Here is a 15,279-nt window from a genome sequence, read left to right as displayed (position 1 = left end):
ATGCATTGTTTTTACCGTGTGGCATATGCCCCTGTTTTTATCTGTTCATGTAAATGTGCGTATAATCTCACTGGAAACAGCACACTGACACGTCCCCACGTATAAGTGTAAACACACACACACACACACACACACACACACTGCACACTGCACACTGTTAATTATGGCATTTTTCACGGGGTTTATAATTTTTCATCACACGTTCCACATTTTTAATGAAGACTTGAATTGTTAAGATCAATTTTGACTGACAGATGAAAACTTAAATGAGATGTAAAAAAAACTATATAAAATACCCCCCCTCTCTCTCGCCCTATTCATACTTAACTCTTTCAGTTACAATACCATCTTCCATTAATAGCAGTTATTACAGCAATAGATTACAGTTATTGACAGTAACATGTATAGTGAAATAAAATTACATAAAGGATTTTACTCCCAATAAGTCATTAACACACAATACAAATATTAAGGTGGCAAAAGTCCTGAATTATCTCAAATCTACTTTAATTACAGTTGTTTGTTTTTTTAATTAAAAATTGATTGAGGCACCTCTTTGTGTCGTCAGACAACTACACATTGAAGGCCGTCTCCAGCAGCTGTCCTCTGAGTTGTTTGTTCTGCGAGAGAAGAAGAAACAAATCCAGCAAGAATTCTCAAGTAGCCCCACCCTTCAGACGTCCACCGTAAGTGAACGTTGCTGGGAGAACAAAGCATGACTACAGTCGAATTTATTATTGTCCTGATTTGCTGAATAGTAAACCTGTAGTGCAAGAAGTGTTGTAACACCACATATGCTCCCAACCTCTGACAAAGTGTTGGAGAGCCGAGCATTCAATCTACACTTTTAGTAATACTGCTTATATTCTAGTTGCAGTTGAGGGCTTGTAAGGAGCTTCAGCCCTCTATTGCTGGTTGTCTGGTCCAGTTGGAGAAGCTTGTGTTCCAGAAGGAGGCACTGAGCACGCTCCATTACCTTCTGACACAAGACTTGCAAAGATACCAGGAAGAGACACAGAGACTAACCTGTCTCACACAGAAAATAAGCAAACTCAGGTAAACAGCACAGCAGTGCTAGATGGCATTTTCAAGACACTCCCTCTGTTGACCAAAAAAAAACAGTCTCATAACTTGGACTGAAATCCTTAAACATTGATTGGTTCAAGTCCGATGAATAATTTCAATTTTGTTTCAGGCTAATATTGTTGATAAGGATGTTTTGGAAACTGTCTCTGTATCTTCAACCTTCAGGCCAGAAAAGGAAGACAGGACTTCCACCAACAACAGCTCCTGTGGCCACAGCATGCAAGAAAAGAACGAGACAAACAATATGGTATGTTGGAAAACTCACCATTTAATTTCATCTCTCAAATCATATGTTAAATCACGTCTGAATTTCATTGCAAAAAATAACAAGGTACTTGATTGTCAGGTCAGAGGTCACTTGCTGTGGCACACCATCTGTGTTGTAGTTCAGATGTTTGCTGGGATGTAGGTCAGGTTTCTCACATACTACAACACCAAACACATTCAATCGCGCATTTACAGACCTTGCTTTGTATAAGTGGGGCACATTTATGCAGAAAACAGACATTGATTTCCCCCCAAATGAATGAACATTCACAATTATTTGACAACCACCAGAACAAGGATTCACAAATGGTTGAAGCTAAATAATACCTTAAAGTAATATTGTATTTACATAAATGAACCGCAAAATTCATCTTCGAAATGAAATGTGTGTGTGTGTGTGTGTGTGTGCATACGTGTGTGTCTGGCTTGGTTCCAGCTGTTGTCAGTCTTTCTTAGACAGTTGGAGTAGATACAGAGGAAACATCTGCCTGCTCATCTGGCTCCGTCTGACTCACACACAAACAAACACACGCATTCACACACACGCATTTAGCATCTTTCCCCGAAAAGATGGTAATAGACTAACACAGTTGTGACAGGTGACGATGAGGAGAAAAAAAAGATGGTTTTGAGTCTTATTAAAATGGAGGAACCTGTCAAAGTGTCATCAGAGTTGAGGAGAGAAGCTTAAAGGCAAAGAGCCGATGAACTGACTGCCAAGACAAACAACACCGTGAATCCTGCAGACAAAAGACAAGAATGTTTTTAGTCCAAGTGCCTTATTTTGTCAACATTTTATTAGGGTAAATTAAATGCATCTTCAGAAAAATTGAAACAAAAAATACATAACTAAAGCTTAGTCATTTTGATTTGGAGGACGTAGGAAGTACATACTGTACAAAGAATGATGAATGATTTGTCCTGTTGATGTTTTTATTGAAATACCAAAATAGCTTTTTATAACGTAAAAGCCTTATGACTCCGTATTGTTCAGTTGAGTGGAAATGGCAGCTCAGGGCATTGAAACTCGCACTGTCACGCTTGCTCGTACTAATCTAGATGAGCCAATCCCGTCCTCGGAGAGGCTTTGTTAGCAGTTCATCAGATTATTTTGCCTTAATCTGTCAGAAAATGAGCCAAGATTCATGTAATCACACATAACTGTGATTGGAGATCAACTTAATATATTAAAATTCTATTTAATGAAAGCTTTGTCAGTGATACATATTCTGCATTTGTGAACTTGTTTTAGACCACATATGCCTTCAAATCACACATGCACGAACACCGATATGTTATATGTAATATGTAATATTACAAGTACATGTAATATTTTAATGGCACTCAAAGTATAAGAATGTATATAAAGGAAAAAATAACATGCATCTTATATCCCTCTTTAGTCAGAGGAATCCTTCTGTTCATTATTTGTGAGCTGAGAGCCAAAATAATAAAAACAAGAAACAATAAGAACGCCTCCTAATCAGAATACCAGATTTAATGTATTCATTTATTTAAAATTCCTAATTTGTGCTCTGATGTGACGTTATGCTTTACAGTCATCAAATTCATCGTCGTTTAAATGATCTTTATTTAACCTATTATTTAGCGATTCATCTCATTAATTAGACTTAGTAAAATCGGTTTAATCCAATGAAGGTAAAATCATTTGTATTATTCCCACATAGCATAAGAACATATTTGACCAGATTTTGTCCTAGTTGGTAACAAATATTACTGATTAGGTTTCCATCAAGAGAGTAAAACAAAAGTCTTGATTGCGACGTGTGTATACGAACACAGAAACAAAAATGGCCTGTGAGCATATGAATTTTGAGTTGCATGCAATAAAATACAACACATCTAAATGTGATTTGTAAGTAAGTACAGAAAAAATATATAGCTTCTGAGAGCATCAATCAAAAGTAATGTATATCATTTATTATATTTTAAAATATCTGATATTATAAAACACAAATCAACCTAATAAAAAAGATACAACATCAATTCAGTTTAGTAAATCCGTTTTATGAGTTGGAATATATTTTGGATCAGTCAGGTGGCCACAAACACCAAAATAATGAAAAGTCCATTTGGCTACAGATGGAAGAGCCCTGACAGTTGATGAAATTGATTGTTTTTAACTTCAAAAAAAAGGTTTTATAGTTCCTTTTGTCTTTGTTCAGATGACTTTAATCTTTTTGCGGGTGCCTCGTAAACAAAGTCGACCATCAAAAGAAATCTCTGCAAACATCCCCATCACTTTTGCTACCTAATCAAATTTGACTCACTCCAATCACGGCTGGTACGACATGAGGACAGAACATGCAGTTAACAGGGCTCGCCAGCAGTTTAAACACTAACATCGCCTGAAGGATTCTTCACAGCCTGTACGAGGCATTCTGGCTGTGGTTGTTTAGACGAGATGCACTAAGGAGGATTTGGGATGGTCCTGAAGCTATACAAATTTCTTCCCACAAAATGCCAAGTAGAATGCAGTCTTATTTAAAAAAAAAAAAAATGCCAGCCTAGATCAAGCAATAAACCTTTGACTTCTCTAGCCATTATTGGCAGGAAATGAATTTTAAAGATTTGATAAGATTGGTTGGCGCCTCATGTGGACTAATAAATCGCACAGTACTGAGATTAAGTGTTTAAAACCAGGCTCTTCATATCTTTGGAGAGTTTTTGGTTGCTCAATTTTCCTGTCACATTCCAAAAACATGCATTGTAGATTAATATTAGACTCTAAATTGTTTGTGGGTAAGATATACGTTAACTCTATATGTGGCCTGAGATGGGCTGTCAAACAGTTTCGGGTGGACTTTGCCTCTCAAAGCCAACTGGGATGGGGTACATTCAAAAACATATGTGTTCTCAAAGGGGGGGGGGGTCTGCACATCAAAAAATCATATTCATGTCCGTGTTAAAACGACTGCTCTGTTTACTGGGTGAAAATAATAACATTAAAATAATCACCTTCAAACTAATCCTAATGCATCCTGTAAACACATTAATACTGAGCAGCGATTCCAAACCCCAGATACCCTTTTGCCCCCAGCTTCAGTCCTTCCAGGGCTTGCCCCCTCTCCCAGCCCAGCCTCAACTCGCTTTCCCACGGGGACGGAACACAGGCCAGTCGCTGGATTAAGGCCACACGATGCTTTAAACCCTTGGACTCCCGCCACTTCATTTCTCTAAGTGGCATTGGCCTTGTTGTCATGATTGTTAATTAAACTTAGATTAAGTCAAGTGGTTGGTCGAATTTTTTTTTGTTGCTATATTCATTTATTCTTCTCTCTGTTGTGTTATTAAGTTAAGTGGACTTTGGAGTCTACATCTTTTATCTAATTGTTTCCATGAGAGACAGTATGGTGTTTGTTTCGCTGGGAGATGTTTTTAGAAGAGTGAGCAGATGTTGCAGTTTCTCAAGAGGGATTTATGTCAGGATTAGAACGTACACGTATGCACGCATACGCACACACACACACACACACACACACAAAGACCCATGCACACACTTTGGGTTCATGTCATAAATTTATTTTTCAATCAAACAACAGTAAAGCTTGAAAGAATAAGTTAGAGATTCTGGTTAAGAAATTTGATATTGTCCAATTTAGTACAATACTTCTTTTAATTCTCAATAGGGTGCAACTTCTGAGGTTAAACTCTAAAACTCTTTTTTCGTCCGAAAATAATGGAAATAGTATTTAAATAGTAGCATTTCAAATATTGTCTGAGGTTGGTTGACTGATTTGCCAAAATTCTGAATCAACTTTTCTCGTGATCGACAATGGAAATTCATTCAAGATCCAACCGGTGCCAAAATAAACATTATATTAAGTGTACATACAGCAAAACCGTAACAAGCAACACAAAATTTGGGGGAAATGATGAGGGAGTATTGCTTAAAGCAGATGGCCAAGAATGAACACTTAACCCTAAATTATGATACATGTAAAGTTAAAATAATAAATCATTGACTCACACATGTGCAGTGTCACAATCTGATCTGCTCTCCAGCAAATCGCATTACAATTAAAAAACATTATTTTATTTTTTTACGTGCAAATCTTCATTGGAAACACACACAGAATAATACTGAAGCTAACTTACTAAAAACTGTCTGATGGTTGTGGCCTGCGCTTCAAATGCTGTGCAGTGTGTCTGCTACTCCTCCTTAACTTGATTTTGGCGGATTGTTATTGTTTTGGACTCTTTCAGCATACACCTGAGTCTTCTTCCTCCCAATCGCCACTTAGTCCACAGCAGACAGCCAACAAAGAAGAAGCAGAACAGAACTGGAGAGCCAGTCAGAGGAAAGCAGGCCTCTCAAATCTGCAGCGAGCCGGCAGCGTCAAAGACCTTATCAGTAAATTCTCTGGTCCAGAGCAGGACTTGTATCTCGGCTCTTCTTCGAGTCTTTATTCAGAAACAGGAAGAACTCCAAAGTTCACTTCTTCCCAGACAATACTGCCTCCTAAGTCCAAGTTGAGTCCGACCGTTATCGGTCGAGACAGTCTGCTGCCAAGCATCTCTGTGACCCCTCTATTGAAGAAGGAAATTCAGCGATCCGATGGATCTGCTCAGAAAGATGATGGAATTAGTCAGATAACTGCAAAAATTGATTGTCCAGTAGGAGGCAGCAGTCAGAGGACAGATTCAAACAAAACGTCAGACTCTGGTAGAGATTCAGTGGCGGACTCAGGCATGGGATCGGTAAGCAAAAAAAAAAAATCTTGCACGGGAAAAGCTCGTGTCTTTCTCCGCATGAAGACAGAATGACAGCATGGCACTGCATGTTCTTGAAATGCACGATTTAAAAAGAAAGTCTATGCAGTAAGTGTCATGGACAAAAGAAATTGCAAGCATGTCTTTAGTAATCAAACTGATCAAATAACTTTAGAATCTATCTTTCCTCACCTCTGTCCTTCCTGTAGATTTGGTTTTATTGTAGATTAACTGCAAATGACTGATTTTGTTGCATGATATGATGTGGTAAAATGGACCTTGTGATTTGAAGATCCTGATTGGAGTTTTGTTGAATCAATGTTTGTGGCAAAGCATCAACTTCTTGTGGCTTAGAGACAAATGATGCATATTGTAGTTAAATGTCATGTACATTATTTTTATTCTCATCTCAGAGGCAAATTGATCTTGTTAAACAATTAAAAGCATCAGAAAATTAATTTCAATATAAAATCTATGTTAGAATAATATTTTTCCAAAGCCCTAATGCCAGGTGAAGTCACAAAGTTGCAGCTCCCTTTATTTTATGTGTGTGCATTTTTTGATTTTGGATAGTTTTTAAATTAAAATTTACGCTACTCACAAAATGTTAGGGATATTTAGGTGTTTTTTTTTAGGATAAACCTAACATCTACGTCAATACCTTTCAGTGACTAGTCTTCCAGTCTCTCTGTAACTCTTTTGTGACACTCAAATCCCACTACAGTACTTCCATCTGAGAAGATCTGAAGCCTTCCAAGGGTTAAAAGTGCATTTTAGGTGCATTCTTAAATTCCAGTTCCTAGCTGACTATCCATTTATGAGTGCTCTCTGTTTGTGCCTATACAAGCAGTGGCATACTGCTGTTTTCATAAAGCAGGCTTTCTGTTTATCTATGACTGAATTTGTTAGGATCTCCATGAGAAGGAATTCAGCCCCATAACAAAGGTCCTGCAGTCGGACTATGTATGAACGAATTAGAAAGAATTGCAACTGTTTTCATTTTAGCTGAACATCAGCAACATTGTGCTTGATAAAATGTTCCTGTGGACATATGATGACTGAAATGGGTCCTCTTTTTTTTTTCCAGGAGCCTGAAAACGAATCAAACAAGCAGTCGGACAGCCTGTCAGAAGAAGAACCCTCCACTCCCCGAGTTGTGCGACCCAGCCCCAAATATCAACTGTTCCTCGACAACGATCTGAAGACCAACGGCTTGAGTAGCAAGGATGCAGATGGTTCGGGAGGTGGAGGGTCATCGGGGGAGGACGGCCCCAGGCTGTCCCGGTGGGAGACCACTCGGCCGGGGGTCAACAACTTCCAAGGGTCCATGGAGTCAGTCGCCTCGCGGGACTTTGAAACTGATCGGGTGGGTGGGGCTGCTGAAAGCAAGTTTGTTATAGTTTTTATTAGTTATTGTTCTCAAAAATGCTTCATTGTAGTCGTTTTCAGTTTTTATAACATATATAAAGTATTTGCCAATAATAATAATATTTTTTTTATTTTTTAAAGCATATTAATTTAATTTTCCTTTTATTTATGTTGTTAGTTTTTATTAACAACAATAACCCTGTCCCGTATTTCAATGCCCTTTAGCAAGAGTTTTATTCAAATATTCGAATTCTAAAAAAACTTGCAAAGTGTTAATGTGAGTGTTTGAACTGACTGAATCTGATTTTGGACCAGTTTAGGCTTCTCAGCGGTCAGGTCTGATGGGCCGCCCAAGAAGACAAGCAGTATAGAATAGATGGATGGTTATTCGATGTTATTTTTCTAACCATCAGACTACTAACTTGTTGTCAAACACCGCCATCTTTTGGTAGAAATACACAACATGTTCTCTGCCTATTCCCGTTCATCCATTTTCCCAGTGCAATGTAGAAACCTTTTCCCATGAATAGAAATGTAGAGATACAATATTCGATGAAAAATGTAGAAAGTCAGAAACCTACCATATAACAATTGTATGTGCATGTGTTTTTTTTTTTTCAGACACTTTTTGTTGAAAGCCCTCGAGTATTCAACAGTCCCTATACCATGAATGTGAACGCATCTGCTGATTATAACCCCCTATACCGAACAAATGACTTTAAGGTTAGTTGCATTTTAGCTTAAATCACACAGCGAACATGCTTTGAGCAAGACGTACCTAAAAGAGCACTGTTCCCACAACCTTGGAAGCAAAGTTTTCCACCATGACTTAAATTTCAAGGAGGTCTGAGGACTTAATGTCACTTTTTTCTTCATCCAGAGTGGAATGTCTCCGGCCACATCCGAATTGAACCTGCACACCTTCAACAGTCGCAGTGACAGTCCTGTGCCTCTCAAGCCCTCTCGCAGGCAATATTCTGCCTACGATTCTCTGTTGAAGAGGAGAAACGACCTTCCTAACCCTGTATGCTTCTGAAGAAACACGCTCTACAAGAACTAAGATTTTAGTTCTTGTCATGATAATATGCATCTCCCTTGCTGTAGGTGATATCAACCCACTACACCATGCGTAGTGCCACTCTGGGAGGCCTCAGCAGAAAAGACTTTATTGAAGAATTGACCAAGCAGTTGGATAACTGTCAGAAGGTGGGCCTAATCGCAATCAGAATATTCATTGTCCAAAAAAAAAAAAAAATAGATTTCAAGCATTTTAAAATACACTTCATCACATTGAGAGGTGATTCTAATATTTTGGATCTTTGAAGGTAACACATCCTACAGTCACAGTGTTAAATTTGTATCATACAACATTTTTCGTTTGAAAACACACTGCACCATTTTGCTGGTGTTTGCTGTATTTGAGGTCTAAAGAAAAATCATGTCCTCTCCAGCGGAACCAGTTCCTCGAGGCCGAGAGTGTGGAGATGGAAAAAGAGAGGAACCAGATCAGGTGATGTCAGCATGAATGTCTTTGTTTGTTTTATAATAGCTGTATAATAACATGAAAAATACCCCTCCAGCTTCCCCAGTGGTTTGGTGACCAAGCTCGTCACTTCATATACTCCTATTTAATAAATAAAAATCAACCCATCGTTTCCTTTGTCTTCAGATTTGAAATGCGTGGTTTGCTGGTGAATAACGAAGACCTACTGAGGACCAACACTCAACTGGCCAATGAAATGAAGCGAATGAGAGAGCAGATGATAGAGATGGAGCGAACCCATCAGGCTTTGGTCGATAAGCAGAGAGAGATGGAGGTACAAAATGAAAATATGATTCGACTGGCAATTGTGGTGACTGACTGATGGTCACTGGTGCAGATGGAGGTGAAGCAGGCCCGCGACATGATGGTGGAGGCTAATACTCAGGAGTACGCCTTTGGCTTCCTCCAGCAGTCTCTTAAAAACAAGATTCAGGATGCTGAGGTACACTTGAACGCCATGTGAACTACTTTGTACTGATTGTGCTAGTATTTATCTCTACAGATCTGTTCAATTGAATCCAAACAAATAAGATAGTTTTATGTTTAAAGAGTAAAGAGAATGAATAATTTTGTGTGTGCGCGTGTAGGAGAGCCTTGAGAAGCAGACGCTGCACTCTCAGAGTCTGGCAGAGAAGTTATGGCTGGCTGAGAGACAACTGGAGGAGCTGGAGGTGGACCAAGAGAGCAAAAGCAAGAAGACGTCTGAACTCAGCAGCACTGTTCTCCGACTGGAGACAGAGGTGCAGTAACAACTTAAAGACACAATCGTAGCCATTTTATCCATTTTTATCTATCATTGTCAATCAGCTGGCTTTCAACATCCACAAACAAAAATTATTATGGAGATTATTTTGGAATAAAATATGTCAAAAAGACTGTTGTGGATTGACATCCCAGTCTGATTGGACACTTGCAGTATTAGTTTGGGCTTTGGATACCTTGCGCATGTCATTGTTTTCTGGTTATTAAGGGAAAGAATCTTTCTTGATGCAGAAATCTCAGACTTGTGTTGGATTGCTCTTGAATGAATTTGCGAATGGTGATGTTAAAAGGTCCGGTCAAAATAAATTGAATAATATCTAAGCAATAAAAAGAAATGAAGCCAACACTCTGTATCAGTATAGATTTTCAACTGGTCAGTTGTGTACAATATCTTATTGTTCAGAACAAATTTAAATATGTTTTATGTTACACAGTATTGGCGTAACATAAAACTAGTTTAAATTCAACGAATATAAACAATTGGTATGGAGTTCCATTGTTACCTCTATATGCCAAATAGATTTTATATGAGTCCACAGTTACTCACTAACTATCATTATACTAAAAATGAAAATTATAATACAATGACATCCGGATATGTGTGACTTGTGTCTCTAGCTGGCCGATGCCCTGCAGATGTCTTCCCAATCTGCAGCAGAGTTTAATCTTCAGCAGAAATTGCGTCAGGATGCCCAGTTGAGGATGGAAGAATTGGAAGAGTCTTTGCTGGAGAAGGAGCAGGAGCTGCAGAGACTCCAGGCACTTGTCGTCAGGCTCCAGGGAGATGTGAGTCACCATGTACTACTTACTGGACATGAAAAGCTAGCTACTATAACTACCATTTTACTTGTGTGTGATAATGTGATACAGGTGTCTGGTAAGCTGATAGACAAGGAACAGACGCTGGAGGAGGAGATCCAGCTGAGAGAGAGACTCCAGCTGCAGTGCAAGCAGGCGGAGAGGACAGTGGATGACCTCCAGATGGAGCTGCAGACCACCATCCAGACCAAAGAGGACCTGGCAAAACAACTCAAGCAGGCCCAGGTATTCTGATCACTTTTATGTTTGATGTAATTAATACACATCAGATTCAGTGTGATGCCATGCACAGTGACACGAGATTCTGCTGACATTCTGTTCAAGCATGACCTAATGATTCAAAACTAAGATGTCCACTAGAATTAAAATTCATCATGTGGCTATTTCTGAACATATTTAATCCGTCCCATTGCTTTATAACATCGGTGTGTTCTGTCGATGAGGTCATGTCATGAACACAACACAGTTAGTTTGAAAAGGTTTGTCGCAACTTGTTATTTCTTTCTTACTCTTAGGAGAAACTAATTGACCTAGAAACTGATGTTGAGGAGCTGCATGATAGTGAGCAGAGATGGGCCGCCAAGCACAAGAGAACTATTGAACAGGTACATAAACTGCACACATGGAAAGAAGTTCACCATTTATTATATTGTATTTGCTCTGGTGAATGGAATTTTCTTTTATCTTCACACATTTAAGACTGAGCAGCTGCAGCTGAAACTCATTCAGGAGAAAGATCTGAACGACCAACTGGAAACGGAGAAGACCATCATTGAGAGACAGGTGTGTGTGTGGGGGGGGTATATATGTGTGTGCTTCAGGCAAGTCATTACCAAAAATCTCTGTGTCGATCTGAAGTATCGTGATCTACGTTTGGAGTTGGATGCGTTTGAGAGCACCAAACCTTTGGAGGATGTCATCTCCAAGACAGAAAGTCGTGTCAAAGAGCTGGAGAACCTTCTGAGAACCGAGGAAAGGTACCAATGGATTTTTATCGCCCTAAAAGAATTGCATCAATTGTTTGTTTGCATGTGGATAGAGCATTATGTGATTCCTATTTTAAATGTGTCTTATGAACAGGAACAAAGCCGTTCTTTCTAACACCATTGGTAAACTGGAGAGGAAGATCAGTGAGCTGAATGATCAGATGGAGGAAGAGCACAGGATAGCTGCTGAGCAGAATGACCTGGTAACACAACCACACACACACACACACACACACCTCATATATGTCCTCCTCTAACATACTTCTTTGCCACTCCAAACTTCCAACATGCAGTACATGTGGGACTACAATTTCTCACTTGATATCGTAACCACCAGCAAACACCACATGGCATGATTGCAGTTGGAAACCACTGCAAATACAACCACCAAAATACTAACTAATAACACTCAGGATTGCCTCTTAGATTGTATCTCATTATATTGTGCTGGCTTTACCAAAGATGTGTCTAATTCTAGTTCCAACATATTTTAGTCAAGACCTACTCACTCTCTTTTACACAAACATGCTCAATTTCTCTGTGATTGGTCATGCAGTTGGCCCAGAGAATCCGCTCACTGAAACGTCAGCTGAACGAGGGCGAGGAGGAGGCCGGCAGGAGGGACGCTCAACTCCGTCACTGTCAACGGGAACTGGCTGAGGAAAGAGAATCTAACGGACGGCTTCAGAGACAGCTGCTTGACCAACACCTGCAAACAAAGTATGTTTCATTCACAGAGAGGAACAATTTTGTCCATATGTCAAAATGTTGTAGCCGCTTGGTTTATATGACTGTTCTACACGTTTTGAAACAAACGAAAAAAGTACAATTGTGTATTCGCCCTGTTTAGGCGAAAGGAGACTCTGACAATTCGCCAGACTCTTGATAACCTGCGGCTGGACCTCAGCGTTGATGATGAAGATGAACTAGTGCCACAACAGAAAGAAGTGAAAGAAGAGAAGGTGGCGGAGCAGTTGTCGGGGCAGATCAATAAGGTCACTGAGGTTTAAAATGTGTTAGAGAGTAAGCACGTATCACAATCGGAACATAGTATTACATGTTCTATCGAATCAAGTTTATGCATATTTATGGGGGGGCGGACTTTATTCTACATCTTTGCAAGCACACATGCGTTCCAATTAAAATCACACAGAAAGCACAGTCAGATTGTCTATGTGTAACATTTGTAAACAAACTCTAGCTGTATCGCAGATAGAATAAAATGTACGATGTTAATATGGCTAATTCTTGACAACCGCATGGTTTAATCACAGGTCTTATAAATCAGTCAGCTGCACAGAATATTACATGTTGAACATGTACTATAAATATGCCTTTTTTTTTATTTTTCATATCACGATCAGTAACTTTGTTTACAGATCATTATCATCAAAATATTATTTGTTAGGAAAAAAAAAAATCATCCCATAAACTCACAAGCTTGAATTGGTACACCTGAACAAACTCTAACACATGAGCAACAATGCTGAGTTTTGGTTGAAACTGTTGTTAAAGTAATGAGGTAAAAACATCTTTATTATTGTGGTTGTATTTTCTAACGGTGAGGAACTGAACAGAGCTCTTTTGTTCATACAGTTCTTTTGAGGAGGTGCCCCTAAAATGGTGGCCAGTGAGTGTGGCAAGTGTGAGAAGACTATCATTAAAATTATTCTCCTTATGTTCTCCTATAGCCACATTTGAATGTTTAAGACCACCAACTCATTTATGATTAATTGGTAAGGGTAATTAGTAGGGAAGGGAATGTATGACAAAATGAGTAGCAGCACAATAATATTCTCAGAAAAGTCTAATTATTACAGTTCTGATCACCAAACTGACTGTTGGAAGGTTTGAAAAAATGACTAAACAAGTACAAACTCACCATGAAAATGTTAATAGTTCATTCAATAGAGTAAAATTTGCATTTGCAACTTGACATTTGTCTCAGAAAATAATGAGCTCAGTATAAATAATGTACAAGTGTTTTGTGTTGATTTTATGGAGTTTTGCAGACAATCTTTAAGCTTTGTGTGAAAAAGTGGTTCATATATTGTCACTATATTGGTCTTACTGGTTGTTACCACATTACAGGGTTATGACAAAACACTATAAAGGTATAGAGCCCAAGAGTCACCCAAGGGCTTTGACAAATTAATTTATATTGAATAAAAGTTGTGTTCATGTTGCATTGTTAATTACTTGTTGGGCAAAACAGGTTTGTAAAAAGTGAAAAGTAGATTTCTAATGCTGTGTCTTAAGTGTTTTGGGAGGTGTACTGCTGAATGCAAAAAATAATAATTAAAAAAAAAAAAAACGTGCTGTGCCTTAAGCATCAATGTGCCTAATGTGCCCATTGATGTTTCTAACATCCAGACTGTAACATGAAGTTTTAAAACGGAAATAACGTGAAAAAAATGAGGAGGCTTGCATGGATCCATTGAATCTTATGAAAATGACGCTTCTTGTATTTTAATCTTGGCCATTGTATTTTGTGTTCCTTAATACTTTAACTTACTGCCTTCTTTGGGCTCTTTTGAGCTGTTTTGTATATAAGCCGTAATTAAAAATAAGATACTCAGATAACATCAGATTGTGTCTTTTTTGTTTAGATTTGCTGGTTTATCTACTTTACATGCTGTTAGGAATTCTGTAAGCTTGATTTATGGCATTCCTGCTGTGTTTCATTGCTGGCCTTAGCAGAAACTACTACAAATATTTACAACAACAAAAAAGCATACTACTGGTTTTTTTTTTCTAGGAAACATATATTCAGATTTTGCTGTTCATGTTGGATATTTATTGTTGTTTTTCCACATTCTCTGTCTTCGGTGAGAAGTTTCCTGAATAAATTCTTCTCCATTTTAAATGTATTGTTGTTGTTTGCTGATGAGAAACGTTATATGCAATAGTTATAATAATTATAATAGCAATAATATTATATATATATTATATATATATATATATATATATATATATATATATATATACTCTGATGACTCTGATGAAGGCGGAAGAACCCGCCGAAACATGTCAGGTAAATGAACCTAAAACAAATTGTTTGATATAGAAGAACCAGTGAAGTAATTGAAAAAGAAAAAACAAGATGAACCTAGTACAACTTAAAAACTTAAACCAGACAATTGTAAGATGAACAGGATGTTGTTCATCATCTGTGAACAAGTTATGACTGGAATTGTTTTTTGTCACCCTTCCAGCCTTTATACATTTTTAGCAACCTGCACCACACAAGACAAACAATGAGTGTGGCTTAACAGGTTTTACCAGCTGTGGGAGGGGGGGGGGGAATGTTTATCTTTAATTCTAACTTTTAATTCTAACTTTAGAGGTGTAAGTGTAGTTTTAAAATAAAACAGGAACATTGCCTGTGAAAAAACAAGAAAGAATTACACCCAGGTTAAAACTATCAGATTTATTTGCAACACTAAATGCATCACAGTCATTTTATTCTCAATGGTTTCAAACATGCTGCCTGGTGGTGCCACAAACCTAAAAAGAAAATAGAAAGAAATCACATAGAAGCATCAAACAAAAACACTAACAAATTGCAGTCATCTGAGACATTTCACACAGAGTTCCAAAAATAAAAGCTCTTAGAGGTACTTTGATTATTTTTTTAAATCTGTCACATAAAACAATGTTACCCTCTCCTTCTGTGTTGTACTTCAAAATGAATAATACATCAACATATTGAGT

At 38.1% G+C, this 15,279-nt stretch overlaps 2 protein-coding genes across 6 annotated transcripts in view; both read left to right on the top strand.

Moving 5' to 3' along the window:
* Positions 1-14,148, top strand: part of LOC119131701 (cingulin-like protein 1) — a 33,811-nt gene extending 19,663 nt beyond the window's left edge. For 4 of the 5 annotated variants that reach the window (XM_037266352.1, XM_037266349.1, XM_037266348.1 and 1 more), the window contains 20 exons: positions 569-686; positions 872-1,056; positions 1,252-1,333; positions 5,581-6,075; positions 7,175-7,453; positions 8,077-8,178; positions 8,336-8,479; positions 8,560-8,661; positions 8,907-8,965; positions 9,125-9,272; positions 9,336-9,440; positions 9,586-9,738; positions 10,379-10,546; positions 10,631-10,804; positions 11,095-11,184; positions 11,279-11,362; positions 11,438-11,556; positions 11,660-11,768; positions 12,122-12,285; positions 12,416-14,148. In XM_037266352.1, coding sequence (XP_037122247.1) covers positions 1,304-1,333; positions 5,581-6,075; positions 7,175-7,453; positions 8,077-8,178; positions 8,336-8,479; positions 8,560-8,661; positions 8,907-8,965; positions 9,125-9,272; positions 9,336-9,440; positions 9,586-9,738; positions 10,379-10,546; positions 10,631-10,804; positions 11,095-11,184; positions 11,279-11,362; positions 11,438-11,556; positions 11,660-11,768; positions 12,122-12,285; positions 12,416-12,575 — 2,685 coding nt within the window. In that variant the 5' untranslated portion in view covers positions 569-686; positions 872-1,056; positions 1,252-1,303 and the 3' untranslated portion in view covers positions 12,576-14,148. The remainder of the gene's footprint in view (positions 1-568; positions 687-871; positions 1,057-1,251; positions 1,334-5,580; positions 6,076-7,174; positions 7,454-8,076; positions 8,179-8,335; positions 8,480-8,559; positions 8,662-8,906; positions 8,966-9,124; positions 9,273-9,335; positions 9,441-9,585; positions 9,739-10,378; positions 10,547-10,630; positions 10,805-11,094; positions 11,185-11,278; positions 11,363-11,437; positions 11,557-11,659; positions 11,769-12,121; positions 12,286-12,415) is intronic. The other variant, XM_037266351.1, reaches the window with a different exon arrangement.
* The window catches only part of LOC119131662 (lymphocyte antigen 75-like), a 1,013,224-nt gene that overhangs the window by 399,862 nt on the left and 598,083 nt on the right, over positions 1-15,279 (top strand). The window lies entirely within an intron of this gene.

This window comes from Syngnathus acus, chromosome 12, assembly GCF_901709675.1.
Source record: "Syngnathus acus chromosome 12, fSynAcu1.2, whole genome shotgun sequence".
NCBI lineage: Eukaryota > Metazoa > Chordata > Actinopteri > Syngnathiformes > Syngnathidae > Syngnathus > Syngnathus acus.
Note: the sequence above shows the minus strand (reverse complement) of the source record. Positions and strands in the feature narration are given on the sequence as shown.